This window comes from Aythya fuligula, chromosome 4, assembly GCF_009819795.1.
Source record: "Aythya fuligula isolate bAytFul2 chromosome 4, bAytFul2.pri, whole genome shotgun sequence".
Lineage (NCBI taxonomy): Eukaryota > Metazoa > Chordata > Aves > Anseriformes > Anatidae > Aythya > Aythya fuligula.
Genome location: NC_045562.1, coordinates 44,806,671 through 44,822,683, shown reverse-complemented (window position 1 = coordinate 44,822,683; position 16,013 = coordinate 44,806,671). Strand labels below are relative to the sequence as shown.

Below are 16,013 nucleotides of genomic sequence, written 5' to 3'. Positions count from 1 at the left end.
CTCCAATGTCCTAGGCTTTGTTTCCTACTCTACCACTTAAGCCCTTAATTTGAAAAATGCTTTGTGGACACTGCTTAATTTTTCACAAGAGAAAATGAAAAAAAAATGAGGTCAATCTTGTCAATGTTTTAAATAGCAGAAATGTGCTGGTAGCAGGCAGCAGTAGCATTAACATGACACTCACGGTGTCCCCACAAATCATCTGCCAACTTTCATTGTTGCTGTCCTCTTTCTTCTTTCCAGGCGGAGAATTCTAGAAGAATGTTTAAAATATATCAGAAACAATCTGGGGCTTAATTATATGCTCTCTGCTGATTCAGTTGCCTCAGGAGGTGTAGTTAGTAATTAATTAGCACAGCATGCTCATGTGCTTCATACCAGTATCGCTCACCAGGGTCCGTGTCCCTAGCCTTCACCCCACAGGAGCCCATGGCTCAGGAAAGCCACTTTCACTGGCTTTCTGTGGGGACCCACAGTGACCCCATCAGCAGGACAGGCACCCACATGCTGCCGTGGGGCCCAACACGACACACAGGGGTTTCTTTTGCCTGGGAGGTTGGAGGAGGATGTGTGCACAGGGCAGGAGGTGCCGGTGCTAACAGAGAGGAGCCAGCGTCTTGCTCAGGTCAGCAGGGCACCATCCAGCAGAAAATCTGGCTGGGTTGCCAGCAAGTGCAATATGCCCAAAGGAGGGGAGCGCTCTGACATGTCCCTCCGAACGCTGGCCTCCGTTCTCATTTCCAGCCCGTGTGCAGCCACCACATATTTTCCACCAGGTGCAGCTGATAAAACCAGGCAATTCATATCACAGATTTCTGAATCACACTCAGGCTACTTTGTTTTGTTTTGTGTTTTGTATTTCCTTTGCTTTTGAGAATATGAACCCTGGGGCATTTACAAAGAAAATCCCATTTCGTGTGTGCTGCTTTGCTTGCAGCTATTTGGTTTTCTTCTTTAGGCGCTCCTGGCTCACAGAAACAACAGTCAGATTTGCAAAGTCTTTTATTTGCATCTCCTGCTCTGAGCTACAGCTTAGCCTGGCAGTGCAGGTCTCTGTCTGCTCCATATGGCCCTAATGTCATGATCAAAGCAGCCTGGTAACTTTTTAAAAGCCAGGGGCTCCCAAATTGTACTGCCACTCACAGTCAGCACAGTGATCAGGGGCTGACACCAAAGCTCTGCTGCTCGAGTGGTGATTCCTGGGGTCAGGGGAGCAGTGACGTGCCCCACTCACACATCACAAGGAGTTTCCTGGCATGTTTGCCTCTTGGCTTTCACCTGGGCTCTTAGAGCTGTGCTCCCTGCATGCTGTACGTACTCCCTTGCTGCCTGGTAGCGCTCCCGTTGTGCTCGCCCTGAGCCTGACCTTCCTCCGTTAAACACGGATGGCACTGTCCCCAGCATATGGCACGATGGCACTGTCCCCATGTGGCACGGGCAGGACGAGTGGTGCTGTTTACCCTTGGAAGCCTGAGGATCTCCTCTCCAACTCACTCCTCACAGCCCAATAAATGTCACCACCCTGCGGGCTTGTGCCCCCTCATGACACCCTGCCCCTCCTGGGGCTGTGAGTTACACCCGTGGCTGTTGGGACCCTGAGGGGCAGCCATTGGGGCCACTGTGAGGGGCAACCAGTGGGACCCTGAGGGGACCCGTTGGGACCACTGTGAGGGCTGGCTGCTGGGACCCCAAGGGGCAGTTATTGGGACCACTGTGAGGGGTGACTGCTGAACCCTCAGGGGCAGCTGTTGGCACCCTGAGGGGACCTGTTGGGACACTGTGAGGGACAGCCATTGGGACCCTGAGGGGCAGCTGGTGAAGCTCCATGTGGGGGCTGTTGGGACCTTCAGGGGTGACTGTCAGAGCCCTGAGGGGAGCCCACTGGGACCACACTGAGGGGATCCCATTGGGACCACTGTGAGGGGACCACTGTGAGGGGCAGCCATTGGGACCCCAAGGGGCAGCTGCTGGAGCTCCATGTGGGGGCTGTTGGGACCTTCATGGGTGACCGCTGGCACCACCCTGAGGGGCTCCCCCTGGGACCCTCGGGGGCGGCTGCGGGCGCCCTGAGGGGAGCCGCGCGGGGTCTGTCCCCTCAGCGCGGCGCGGGGCGGCGGCCATTGGCTGTCGCTATGCGGGGCCGGCTGCCGGCTCCTCCCGCCGCCCGCCCGCCCCCCGCCGCGCGGTGCGGGAGAGCGGCGGAGCCGGGGCAGGAGGAGGAGGAGGAAGAGAAGAAGGAGGAGGAAGAGGAGGAGGAGGAGGAGGAGGAGGAGGAGGCGGCCGCCCCGAGGCGCCCCCCGGCCGCGCTGCGCGGTCTCCCCCCCCCGTGCGGCTGCGAGATGGCGGCGGGCGGCGGGCAGGCCATCGTGTGGCGCAACGTGGTGCTGATGGGGCTGCTGCACCTGGGCGCCGTCTACGCGCTCAGCCTGGTGCCGAGGGCGCAGCTCCTCACCCTGCTCTGGGGTGAGTGCGGGGGCCGGGGGCAGCGTGGCGGGGCCCCTTTCGCCGTCCCCCACCCTCCTTCCCTCCCCTCCTTCCCCTCCCGGCCCCTTTTTGTGCCGCCTTTGTCGGCCGAAAGCCGCCGAGGGGGGCGGCGGCGGCGGCGGCGGCGGCGGCGGGGGGCGTGAGGGGCCGGGGGAGCCGAGCCGGGGGGGCGGAGAGGAGAGGAGAGGAGAGGGGCTCTGCGGGGCACCGGGGATGGGCTGCCCGCTCGAAGGATTCCCCATTTATTGCATTTATTTATTTATTTATCCGTTTATTTATCCATTTATTTATTTGTTTGTTTCCCGTGGGTCCGGCTCCACGCTGGTTTCAACCCCCCCCAGCCCAGCCCCGTGTGTGGCAGGTGGGCTTTTCGCTTATCCCTGTCGCCTTCCTGAGGAGGAGAAAACGCCTCGAAATCTCCTCTGCTTCTGATCCATGGAGCTCCTAAAGGCAGGGGCCGAAGGATGGAGCGACCAGCCTCAGCCCTCCATCCATCCGTCAAGGTATTTTTCCTTCTGGTTGACTTTGCAGAGATGCTGAGCAATAAACAGAGCTCGACGACTTTGCGACTGAATCCCTTTCTCTCTCCCTGTTCCCCGACACTGTTACTGGAAAGGCTGGAAAGTTTTCACTGGAGCTGGCTGGGCACTTGCACAGGGGCTCTCCAGCAGGCAGCGAGCAGGCTGGGTCCAGCCACCCAGAGCAGCGGGCGAAGTAAAACACAGCACCTCCTGCAGCATAGCTACGGCTGAAGCGTGTGCCATCACCCTGGAGGCAGGGGTAGACAACAGCGGCGTTGTTGTTGCTCAGGTTAATGAACTTGGCCTCGGTGGTGCGTGGCAGGATGCGGGCAGCGGTCGGTGGCTCACCAGCGCCTGCCTGGCTTCTGATTTATCCTCCCCCGGGGACGCCTGTAGCTCAGGAAGCACTCGGCTGGGCGGGGTGGGTGCTGCCTGCACAAGGCAGGGCACACTTTTCCCTTAGTGAACCCACCTGGTTGTCCCTGCTGCAGCAGCACCGCTGTGCCACCTCACAAACAGCTGTCCTCACCCGAAGTGCACGCTCAGCAGGACCCATTTCCACTGGTAATTTATTGACACTCGTCCAGCCACACGTAATAGACAACGGAAAAAAGCTGGCAGGAGAAGACTTGGCTGGGTGTTTGCTCTGGATTATCTGTGCTCCTCTGTTCCCGTTGCTTCCTGCACGAGCACGTGGAGGCAGGTGTTGCAGCTCATCGAACCCCACACACCGCTGGGGCTGTGGACGGGACCCCCACCAGCTCTGTGTGACACCACCAGGCTGCCTGGAGAGCACTGGGAATCGGGTTCTCTCTCCAAGGATGCATGCTTACACCACTTAAAACGCCGGCTTTTGGGTTTCCTGCTGCTTCCCTGGAACTTGTGCCGCACCTTGGATACAGCCCCTGCTCTGCCAGCCCCTTCCTGTCCTTGGCTGCAGTTCCTGGGCCCCCCAGGAGTGTGTTCAGCCATCGGTGAGGTTTCAGCAGCACTTGCTGGGCACTGTCGTGTGTGTTCATGGATGTGAACTTGTGCGGAGGGGTCCACAGCGCGTGTGGCAGGTCGCAGCCCTTCCATGAGACAGGTTAAGTGACCAGCCGGTGCTTGGGCTAGTTAACACAAAAATCCCTTTGGCATCCTGCAACGGAGGAAGTTACAGCCTCGTGCCCATGTGCGAGGAGAGGTTTGCCACTGCTTTTCGTCTTGTTCGGGACATCCCATCGCTCAGGGGCTGCAAGCCAGTGGACCCCGGGGCTCAGTGTGGTGCCTGCAGGGCTCTGCCATCATCACCTCCTCCTCCTCCTCAGCCCTTCTGGCAGGCGATGGGCGCGAGGAGGCACATGTTGCTGCTGTGCACTGCAGATGCAAGTTTGATTGGGCTTTCAGGATCCAGAAGCCGTGTGTGTTCTTGAATGCCATCTGCTGGCGTGTCGGGTGTGGACCGGCTTTGGTTGGCAGCACCTCTGCGCGGTGTGCTCACCTCGAGAAGCTCCCGCTGTGCTAGAAGCACCACACGGATGGTTGGAAATAGAAATGCTGGCTCCGGAGGGGTTGCTCTCTGTACCCCTGAGACCTCCCTGGAAGCAGGACGTGGGGATGCTCCCTGTGTTTCAGGCGTGGAGTGAAGGTGCCAGATTTAAACTCCTGCTGTCTCTCCTGCTGCTGCTCTGCCGGGAGCACCCTGGGGGCTCTGCGGTGGTTATACTCGGGCAACTGCTTGCAGGCAAGATTTTGGGTCAGGAAGCAGATAGTGACTGCTTTCCTCTTAAAATTCTGCGAGGAGGTATCCAAGGCTGCCTTGGCAGGAGGGATTTACTGAGCAAAATCAATGCTAGTTCTTCGTCAGTGTTTCTAGAGTACTTGCAAGCCAGCGGAGCCCTCGCCAGCCTGCGGATTGAGGACAGCAGTGAGGTCACTGGGGGAGAAGTGAAATCTGCCGACGGTTTTGTGATGGCGCGGGATCCAGCTGAGCCGAGAGAGGCTGCACAGAAGCATCACAGATTTCAGAGAAATCAGAAATCAAAGCATCTCCCAGCCTTCTCTTTTGATCTAAAAATACACGGGAACCGCTCGGCATCTTGAGGCAATCTTCAGTTGCTGGCGAGCTCAGGGGATGTGTGTGTGCTTCCGAGGGGAATTACAGCGTCCTCTGGAATACTTGCTGCCATCCCGCTGCTCTCCTGGCTTTATTTATGTCGCTTTGGCCGCAGTTGTCAATGCGAGCGTTTCTGCTATTCCAACCGGAATAAAGCCTTTTGTGTGCTCAGCCAAAAGGGCTGGCTCTGGGGAGCCTTCCTGAAAATGTGTAGGCAGGCGTGTGCACCCAGACGGAGGCAAGCTGGGTGTCTTGGGCCACGAGGGCGCGACAGCTGCTTCTGGAGCTCCTCCAGCCTGCCACTGCCAAACTCACCTGCTTCGCAGCTCCAAACTGCCTCCCCTCTTCCTTGCGATGCGTTTCATCTTCTCTTTTTCTCTCTCGGTTCGATTTAGAGCGGCTGAGAGAATGTGCACATCTAATTTTAGATGAACCCGCTCCTGGCCTGAGATTTCACACCTTGGCTCTTCACACGAACGCGTGGCTCCCCCGAGAGCTGCCGGGCGCTTCCCAGCGGGTGGCTCGGGGAATCGCTGCCTTTTAATTCTTGGCTGCTGCTGCTTCGAGTCCAGCCCCCGGTGCTTTTGATGCCAGCCTGTGACAGCTGGCAGGGCTCAGCAAACAGCCGGCGGCTCCGGGTGAATGCTGAAGTGGACGGCAGCAGGAGCTGGGTGACCCCAGTGTGAGCTAGGGGCGTCCGTGTGCTTCCCCTCATTTGGGCAGTACTCGTGCATCGGTCCTAAACCCGCCCGCCAACAACAGCAGAAACCCACAGGGGAGGAGCAGGAGGCGGGTGGGGGATATGCAGATGTGATGTAATTCTTAGAAAGGGAAAAAATCCTAACGGCAAGGTGTGGAACTGTTACATATTTATAGCGACCCGCCAGCTTTGCAGCGCTCGCCCTGTGCTGGAGCAGCTTGCCGTTTGTGTTTCTCACCCAGTTCTCGGAGCCTGATGGAAGACCTTGACTTCTATGCAGCTGATTATTAAAATTCCCTTGTGAGCAGTGTTGCTCGGGCTCCGCAAGCTGAGGTAAATGCCAGCGTGTAAATTCCCAAGGGCTGCGTGCCCGTCCCTCGTGGTTTTAACCCTCACGTTGCTGCTGATGCTACCAAGTCAGGCTGCGGGACCCCACGGGAGCCGTCGCCGAGCCACGTCCCGCGTGCTGCAGCCCATTTCTGCAGCACTGCGGTGGACACACTATTGATTTTTGTCTCCCAGCTACTATTTTTGTATCTGCTGCTCTGCCCCTCGGAGATGAGTGCAGTTTGCTCCATGTAACTGGGTGATGTTGGACATCGGCGCGTGTGGATGGCTGCTCTCCGGTGCTCTGCCTCCTTGAGAGCTGTGTCTGAGGAGGGCCAGCCATTGCCCCTCTTTCAGAGTTCAGCCAGTGCCCCTTGCATTCCTTGTTTAGGTTCATTTTATTTATTTATTCATTTATTTTTAACCAGGTGAGTGTCCAAAGCCCTCATTAATCCTCTGGATTTGCTACCTGTAGATACATATCCCACCTCCAGTGTGCTTTGGGAAAGAAAACAAGTTCAAGTAGTGACGTTAAACACACAACAGACTTGGAATTCTCAGGGGGAGAGATTTGCTCTGATTTAAGCCACCACGCAGAGCAGAGGGTGGTTTTCTGATGCCTCCGGGGGTGCCACAAACCATTGAGATGTTCCCAGTCCTCCTGGAGGTTGGGCAACATCCCTCTGGTGTCTTGCTGCCCTATCTGTGGCAAGCTCAGAATATTTTACATGCTGCTGGTGATCATCCTTGCAGGTGCCTGCTTCCCCAAGCATCTCATCCTCGCTGCAGATCCCTGTCTGTGCTCGTGGCCCCAGCGCTGCGTCGCGTTGCTTTTTCCTACCCAGGCAGATTCTCTCTCTCGAGCCTTTTCTGCGTGGATCCTTTTGTGTTTCTTTGCTCTCTCACTGCTGCGCCGAATTTAGCACCCTCTGCAGTTGTAATTAATATGCTGTTTGCCTTTGTTTCAGGTCATTAATAAGCATGTTGAATAAAAATCTGCTGCCTATTGATTCTGGCGCGTTCCCAGAAATAGCATCTGTGCAGAGGCACCGCGTGCGTGGAGCCTAGCAACCTGCCGGCTCCCTGTGCTCGAACCTCTGCTCCCTCTTCATCTCCTGTCCTCTCCTTGCTCTCCGTGCCGGCCACTTCTTGGTGCTGGCACAGCAGGGATTGGTGGCCAAGTGACATTGCCAGGCACCCGAATTCCTGCCAGAACCGTGGCGATCCAGTCTCACTGTTCGGTGTGTTTGTCCAACAGGATTTGTGTCTGCTCCGGTCACTGAGCTCCTGAGGTGGGTTTCTTGTTATTTTTTCCCTGGGGACACTTCAGCCCTTGGGATCTATTTTAGGAAAATTCCTGCTGTTGCGATTCCTCCCCTGCAAAGCCAAAGAAGAGGCGTGCTGCGTGGGTACGAAGCCCAGCCACTCCAGCTCCCCTTTGTGCTGCGGAAGGGCCAGCAAGCTATTCTTTTTGGCGATACCTCTGTCTCCATCAGAAAATGGGATTCACAAGGAGGATGCTCTTGAAATACCAAATCCCCTGAAAAGAAGAGATGGGTGAAGACAGGGGATTTCAGTCCCTAGGCCCAGCATGAGGTTAACAAGTGAAAAACCCACAGACAATATGTTCTTCTGATGATTCAGGACTCCAGCCTTAATATTTCTGTGTTGCCTGGATAATGTCAGTGCTCGGTGTGTCACAGACCTCTTCCCACCATTGCAGTCATCTGAGCAGTGTGAGAGGCTCTATTTTGTGACGTCCCTGACACATCGTGGCTTCGCCAGCCCGGCGCGGCTCGGTGTCACGTACAGAAAATGACAGGATGGGTTTCCCTGCATTGTGCCAGACAAGGCTGTGTCCTCGCCGTGACAGGGCACGTGTCAGAGCAGCGAGAGGAAACGGTTGTGCCTTTGGGTCCCTCCCTTCGGGAAGCAGGCACGAGCCTGGGTTTGGCAACAGGCTTCAGCGCCACTCTGGCCTGCGCAGCTGAACCTTTTCTGGGGGTAGTGTGAACGGGTCCCAGGGTGAGAAATCAGTGCTGCTTTTGGAAGGAGGCAGAAGAGGCTACTATCCTGGCAGCTGGGCGGCCTAACTGGGAGCAGCTGACGTGCTCCAGACTCCGCCGAGCATCACACCAGAGAAGCAGGAAGGGGTGGGAGGAGAAGTGCCGCATCCCAGGGCTGGGCTGAGAGCCTCCCCTCCTCTCCTGAGTGTCCCTGCAGGCAGGGCAAGGAGCAGCTTTACAGCCAAGAATGCAATGCTAAGGCCGGCCGGCCCCTGGCTCACCTTTCCTTTTCTTTTTGTCTTTCAGCCTATTTCTGTTTCCTGGTGACAGCCCTGGGTGTGACGGCTGGGGCGCATCGCTTGTGGAGCCACCGTTCCTACAAGGCCAAGCTGCCTCTGCGCATCTTCCTGGCTGCAGCTAACTCCATGGCTTTCCAGGTGGGATCGTGGTTGCCTGTCCCGGTTCTTGGCCTCCTGGCAGCTTTACCTCCCGTGCAGGGATCCCTCCAGCTTAGAGACATCAGAAGCACTGTATGTGTACACAGCAGCACAAAGATGTTTGCTGCTGACGCATGGTGTTGGCTTAGGGGGCATGCAGCCCCTCTCACTGCCCACACAACACGTAACAGACAGTCCAGGAGCAACAGTTATTGAAGGACCAAGTCGAATGTGCCCAGATCAGGGTCTCAGCAGCTTCTCTTACCCAGGCCAGGCCCCTTGCTTCAGAGGACAATGTAGAAACTTGCGTAAGGGACGGCCTCATGCAAATACGTCTGCATCATCAGGTCTCTTTGTCCAGCCAGGCAGTTGGAGTTCTCCACATGCCCAGAAAGGAGAGCGGGCATCCTTTCACGCAGTCTGAATTTATCTCTGTTTGATGCCGCTTTTTTTTGGCAGTAGAATTTAAATGCATTTGTAAAGAAGTGTGTTACTAGCTTTGTACTTCCTGATAGGCAATATCAGACTTCAAAATCTTCTTGTAACATTCAGCTGGTGGTAGGAGGTAGCCCAGAACCAGGATTTCCGTGGTGTGAACGTAGTTGTTCCTTTGGCTGTTCAAAGCAGCTACATGCATCTGTGATAGCATTACACTGTGGCACTGCACACCACGTTTTTACCTTTTTCTCTCCAATATGTGTGCATGATTTCATGTGCCTCAACAGAGGATGAAGGGAGTCCCTTCATCCGCTTCTGTACTGCTCATTTATCATTGATTTATCTTCTTCCTAGGGTCCCATTTGACTCTAACCCCCTGCTTAGAGCTGTATTCCAGCCACTGAGCTGTATTCCAGCCGCTTCGTGCTGCTCTGTGCCTTGCAGAGCTTTGCAAACCCTTTGCTCAGTGCTGTTTCAGAGGGGGTTTCACTCCTGAGTTTACCTGAAGCTTCACCAAGAGCGCCAGCTTCCTGAACACTGGTTGCTATTAATGTGCTCGCAGGGACACGCGTGGCGCTCCCGCTGTCGGTGCATTTATTGCCAACGGTTCTGGCCCCTGGCCTTTATTTGCTCTTAGCCTTTGTGGTTTTAATTACTTGTGATTCGGTTGTTTCACAGCTTCCTTGCACTTTCATCTGGGGAATCCTGTTTTTGCCAGCCCTGCAGGTGTTTGCTGTGGTGTGAGAAGCCAAGTTAATTTCCTACAGTATCAGTGCTTTGACCTGGTTACCTGCTGTGCCACAAGTAATTTTATCAAGTGCTCTTACGACAAGCTGATCAATAGTCTCACTGGAAATACCATTTCTGGTTAAGAAAGAGGACCTTTCCTAGGTGTGTGCTTCTCGCATGAGTCTAGTTGGTTTTAAATGCCTTGATCTTAGCATCTCCTAGTCCTCTGGATGCCCCCTCTGAAGTGTACATCTGCCCCTTGAAGCCACGCAGTGCCTTTCATCCCCTTTCATTTCTCTGCAAGGGAAAAAATGAAATGGCAGCAAGGTGAAGATCTGCCCATGCTCTCATTGAGGAGTTCGGTGGCTTCCTTCAGGTCGTTTTGCTCAGCTCCATTCGCTTTCTTGGGCAGTGGGTTTTTGTTCCCCACCTGTCTCTTGCAGACAGCACCTTTGCAATGCTGCCATCAAACTGATGCATTTGAGACAGACTATTTGGTTATTTTTGGTTGTTCTGGAGTTGTTCAGCAGCTCGGGTACCCCTGGTGCTTTCTCTCAATGCTGGCAGCTGAGAGAACGAGCAGCGATTTCCATTATGCTCTCAGCATAGGGCTTGGGTCTCCCAAAACACAGACAGGCAGGGCTGTTGTTAGCCTGGGTTTGCCGTGTCCTGCAGCGTCCCCTGCCTCGATGGCTGCCGCTCTGCGGTTCCTCGCAGACACCACAAAGGGTTTCCTCTGCTCTGGGAGTGAAGCTGCTGTGGTTGGTGGTTGTGGGTGCTGCTGCTGTTCCAACCCAAAGCCTTCTTTCTTTGGGTATCGCTGTGTGGGTCCCTCCCTGCCTGTGCAAAGGTGGAAAAAAAAACACAGAAAAGGGCACTCCACCAAGCATTCTGTGGTTGAAGTTCACAGTGCTGTAGATCCAGGTATTAAATAGCTTTTTTTTTTTATTTTGTTTGATGCAACTGAATTCACGTCTCAGTCTCGTGCTCTCGTCCACACCCCGGCAGACAGAGCAGTCATTTAAGTGGAAGTTTTCCTGTGAAAGACTCATCCCTCCGAACTGGGTGCTATTCCTGTGCATGCGAGGAGCTGGGGCCTCTCTCCCCTCACCCGCTGTGCTCTCTCTGCAGAATGACATCTACGAGTGGAGCCGAGACCACCGCGTGCACCACAAGTACTCGGAGACGGACGCAGACCCGCACAACGCCCGCCGTGGCTTCTTCTTCTCCCACATCGGCTGGCTGTTCGTGCGCAAGCACCGGGACGTCATCGAGAAGGGGAGAAAACTGGATTTCACTGACCTGCTGGATGACCCCGTCGTCAGGTTCCAGAGAAAGTAAGTGGGAGCGCACGGCCATCGCGTGGCACGGGGTGGAGGGGTCCTGATCACCTCATTGTGGCTTCTTCCTCGTTGCTGTCTGTCCTCTTTCTCCCCCAGACTGAGTGCTTCCTCTCGCAGGACTGTCATCCTGCATCCTGCACAGCATTAGTTATTTCCCCTGAGAATTAGCGCAGAGCGGGTTCAGCTTGAAAGAAGCTGAAAAGCTTCTTTCAAAAGCAAAAAAGCAAAACATTTTGAAGAAAAATTCAGGTTCCTCCTTTTAGGAGGCCAAAGTGGTCTGTTTGACAGCACAGAGCAAACAGCGGGTGGTGTGTTGGCAGCTGCAGGCTCTGAGGTGTGCCTGGGTGCCGGGTTTGCAGCCAGCGCTGAGCTCCCCTGGGACTTCAGGTGCTGGTCTTGAGGTTTTTGCTCCGGGACTGGGCCTCAGCTGTGGAGCCCCAGCGTTGCCTGCTGCTGCAGGGTTTGTGGCTCTCTTTGCGTTCTGAATGGTGAACTGATGTCATGCAACAGCAGGGAGTCGAAAATCTCCCTGCTGCTGTGTGGCTCCTTCCCCTGCAGTACCAAGCTCATCCTCTGGCAGCCCAGGCAAGAGCTGGCAGAGCTGGGGCATGCTCTGTGGCATGCACAACAGGGACCACTAGCAATTTTTTTCCCCAACACTGCTCCTGACACATTAACATAGTTTCTCTCATAAAACAAACAAATAAAACAAACACCTCAAGCTCCAAAGATTTGGATACAGCTACGATCTGCTGAGACATCATTTCAGTTAGACATGCAAGAATGTTCTTGTGGGTTGAGCTTTTTCCTCCATTTTTGGAGTGGGTCCTGAATTAGCAGCAATTCTTTTTCTGCCATCTTTCCATAACATCCTAATAGCCATAGCTGTTCCTTACCTGGCACTTTTTCCTTTCACATCTCCTGGTGCTTTTCAGTGCAGGTGGGTACTTGTGTCACTGCTTTAGAGAGGACAAGAGTGGCAGCAGAGTGGTGGTTCCGCTCGAGTGGGCAGCTGAGCCCCACCACAGCCACTCTCTCACTCCCCCTCCTCAAAGAGGAACAGGGAGAAAATATGTGAAAAGGGCTCAAAGGTTGAGATAAGGACGAGCAGATCACACAGTAATTATTGTAACGGGCAAAACAGACTTGGCATAGGGAGACAGTAAGATTTATTGCTTATTACTAACAAGCTAGAGAAGTGAGAAACAAAGGAAAGAAACCAAAAGCACCTTCCCCTCATCCACCCTCTTCCACCTCCTCCCCCCTGAGTGGCGCAGGGGAATGGGGGAATGGGGGTTATGGCACTTCTTCTCTGCCGCTCCTTCTCGGTCACTCTCGTCCCTTGTGCTGTGGGGTCCCACCCACGGGATACAGCCCTTGATGAACTGATCCGGTGTGGGCTTCCCACAGGCTTGGGGGAATGGATGCCTGCCCTAAGGACATACCACTCTGTAGACGTGGATGTCTTGGGTTCAGACTCTTCCAGGGCTCCTTGGCTCTGTTCAAGTTCTTCTGCAAGTTCTCCTCGCTCCCCTGCCATCGTCCCCACCACGGTAACGGTGTCCTTTGGTTTCCCCGCAGGTATTACAAGAGCTCGGTGGTGCTGATGTGCTTTGTGATCCCCACCTTTGTGCCGTGGTACCTCTGGGGCGAGAGCCTGTGGAACGCCTACTTCCTTGCCTCCATCCTCCGGTACACCATCTCCCTCAACGTCACCTGGCTGGTCAACAGCGCCGCGCACATGTACGGCAACCGCCCCTACGACAAGTACATCAACCCCAGGCAGAACACCTTTGTCACTCTGGGAGCCATCGGTAGGTGCTGTAGCCCCCCCAAAGAGATCTGCAAACTCTGAGCTCTAAAATGGAGGCAGTCAGGGGTCAGGGCTTTGAAAATGGGGTTGGGATGCCCCACCCCAGCACGGTCCTGAATTCATTCCTGTAACTCCCTCTCTGTTTCCCAGGTGAGGGCTTCCACAACTACCACCACACCTTCCCCTTCGACTACTCCGCCAGCGAGCTGGGCCTGAAGTTCAACCCCACCACCTGGTTCATTGACTTCATGTTCTGGTTGGGGTTGGTCACCGACCGAAAGCAGGCTCCGAAGGAGATGATCCAGGCGCGCAAGGAAAGGACTGGGGATGGCAGCGCTTGACGAGCGGCGCTTCTCCCTGCAGCAGCGCTGGGGTGCGCGTGTGGGCACCCCCTGCTCGCTGGAGGTTCTTCTCCTCTGGTTAAATATTAGTTCCTTCAGTTGAGCCAAATTTGTTCCACAGGTTCGGCTGCAGCTTTTTTGTCTTTATTAGTTGTTTTATGTCCAAACTTCAGACTATTAAGTGTAAAAATGTTCTATATTATTTAATATTAGAGTTAAAACAGGAGAGAGATTTGATTTTAGTCACTGTAGTTCATGTCTGAAATACATTGTAATTTGCTCGTTCATGGTAAATGTGGCAGGTTGGAGGGACTAACTATCCTTTTAAAGTGCAGTGAGGGGAGAATTTGTTTCTACTCTTAATCAAATATTCTTTTGAGACACAATGCTTGGAGAGGCCGGGGCAGGGCCCAGTGTGCTGTGTCAGCTACAAACTGACGGCACCATGGAAAACAGGATGTCCGAGGCGAGCAATGGGCCGAAGATCAGTTTGATGTTAGTTTGAAAATCTGCTTTCTTCTTTTTGTTAGCCCTGTTAGCCAGACCAACGCGCTGCTGTCTTTGCTAAGTACGAAAACCATTTATTGCTGAGCAGGCTTTTGTGTTGAAGATTAGTCTCTATACAGGCCAAAATACAACCTGATGCTATGTTGAGATGATTCCTTTCTTGTCGCATATACATTGTAATTTGTAAGGGTACAGAGCTCAACAATGTCTTAAGCCAAATAAAGCTTTGGTTTCGATGTTCGGAGACCTGAGTTATATTCTAATCAGTCATGGCCATTGATGCATGCATATTTTAGCTCCTTTTGCACAAGAGGCCTCTTAATTTCTTTTGCTGCCTTTGACTAGCAGGTCTTTGAAAACCGACCTTGATAGAAGTCAGTTTCTACTCATGTTTCAGCTGCATGCAACATCCATTGGTTTCTGAGCAAAATATAAAGACAGTTATGTAGCTTCTGAATTTAACATTTAACAGTTGCCTTGATTAAAAAGGAAAAAAAAAATAAAAAAGGAAAAAAAAGGAAAAAAAAAAAAAAAAAGCATGTGGAATGGGACATAGAGCCCTTTGTGTTAGATGTTAGCCAGTGCAGGAGAGAGGCTTTGTACCATCAGCACTGGAGCACTTTCGAAGATAAAGGGCATGATTTTCATTTATAAAGCAGGTCACTGCCTTGTCCCTCGCAGAGGGGCGCTCACTTCTGGGCCGCTCGGCCCCACGCCCCGGGCAAGGCAGTGATCTCGAGCTAAGTGAGACTCGGGCCCGGATATTTTCAGGAAAGATGTAGAATTAAAAAACAAAGCCACGCAATTTAAAATCAATTCTTTTTTTCTCGTTTCTTGTTTTCCAAATGATGCCATATAATATTAAAGAGTTGTCTTTATTCTGTATTTCATCCAGCAGGTGTTTTAACAGTGTTACTTTGCCATTAATGTTGTGTAAACTCTTGAGTGATTTACAATAAACAGTTATGATTAGACGGGCTGCTGTGCTTTGTTCGGAAATGTCTCCAGAAGCGAAGGGCTTTGTGCAGCATACGTCAGAAGCACAGCAGTGTTTTTCACTTGGCATTTCCAGGTATTCTCTCGGTGCAGCATTTCCAGAGTACCTGCCCCCTCCATGTTTGTGCATTCCTTCGCAGGGCTGTTAGCACACAGAAGGGCCCCATGAGACTGGATTGCTTCTGGCTTCGTTGCCAAGCTGATAAGGAGGGGAACAGAAATTTAAAGCTGACTTAAGCTTGAAAGGGGACCACGGCAAGTTCTCACGTGTGAAAATCCCAGTGCAGTTGGGCCGTTTGGTGGAATTACACAGCGTGGGGGGAAGCTTCTCCCCACCACCCATTACAGTGCCTACTTATGGATCTGGTGGAGAGCAGCATAAAGCCTTCAGACCGATGCCAGAGATGGGCTTGGACATGATGTGTGAGTGTAGGAGCGAAGTGGGGAAGAGGCAAATGCCTCACCTTAATGGTTCTTCCATCGTGTGGTTTGTGCAGCTTCCTGGCTGGAGAACCGCAGTGAATGCTCTTCATGGCAGCTTACATACACATCTTCCTGTTGATCCTTATCACATTTTAGATGTTTTTTTAATGTTGTGCTGCTATTGCTTGGACTTCCCTAAGCTGATTCTTGTCAAGTACGTGCTGTAAGAAGAGTAACTGGCCCTGCAAAGAGACACAGGCTGTTTTCAGTCTGACTACCTGAAATTATACCAAGGTAATACACGTTTTTCTTGGAAGTGTAAGAGTGCAGTGGCAACACCAGTTCCAGGGGGATTCAGGGATCTGAGACTTTGAAACCATTTGCAAGTTAACCATGATTTTGAAACAAAACAAAAACTGGAAGTATGCAAAGAAATATCTTTCAGAAACTGAAAGGGTCCTCTATCAAATGCCTGAGGGCTGGGATCTGGGGATATTTCACATGTGAGAGGGGGCGTTTTGCAGGCAACAGCCCCTCTGGCAAATCTCAGGCACGCCTGTTGCCACCATGCAGAGGGGACACATGCTCAGACGGTGTATGTTTAGTGGCGGGGCATGTGCAGAAATGAAGTCTATCAAAATATTTTAAAAGCTGGATGAAGGAACAGATGGCTGTGATGAGAGATGATCTGGCTAATGAAACGCGGGTTATCACTGAAACTGAGGAACAGTTGCCCAGGCTCTGTATTTAGCCCGTGTCGCAGCTCTGTGCGCTCCCCGGCCCCTGCCTGCCGCCCCCAGTGCCGAGTGGGCGACGTTTCTCGCCAGGCCCGGCGCCAGCTTTGGCACGGAGC

At 53.4% G+C, this 16,013-nt stretch overlaps 1 protein-coding gene across 1 annotated transcript; it reads left to right on the top strand.

The window, feature by feature from the left end:
• The first annotated feature begins 2,290 nt into the window (after positions 1 to 2,290).
• On the top strand, positions 2,291 to 14,715 carry SCD5 (stearoyl-CoA desaturase 5). The gene is made up of 5 exons (XM_032187145.1): positions 2,291 to 2,463; positions 8,440 to 8,570; positions 10,869 to 11,074; positions 12,662 to 12,894; positions 13,044 to 14,715. The coding sequence occupies exons 1-5, from the start codon at positions 2,340 to 2,342 to the stop codon at positions 13,232 to 13,234; spliced, it is 885 nt and encodes a 294-aa protein (XP_032043036.1). The 5' UTR covers positions 2,291 to 2,339; the 3' UTR covers positions 13,235 to 14,715.
• Positions 14,716 to 16,013: the final 1,298 nt, after the last annotated feature.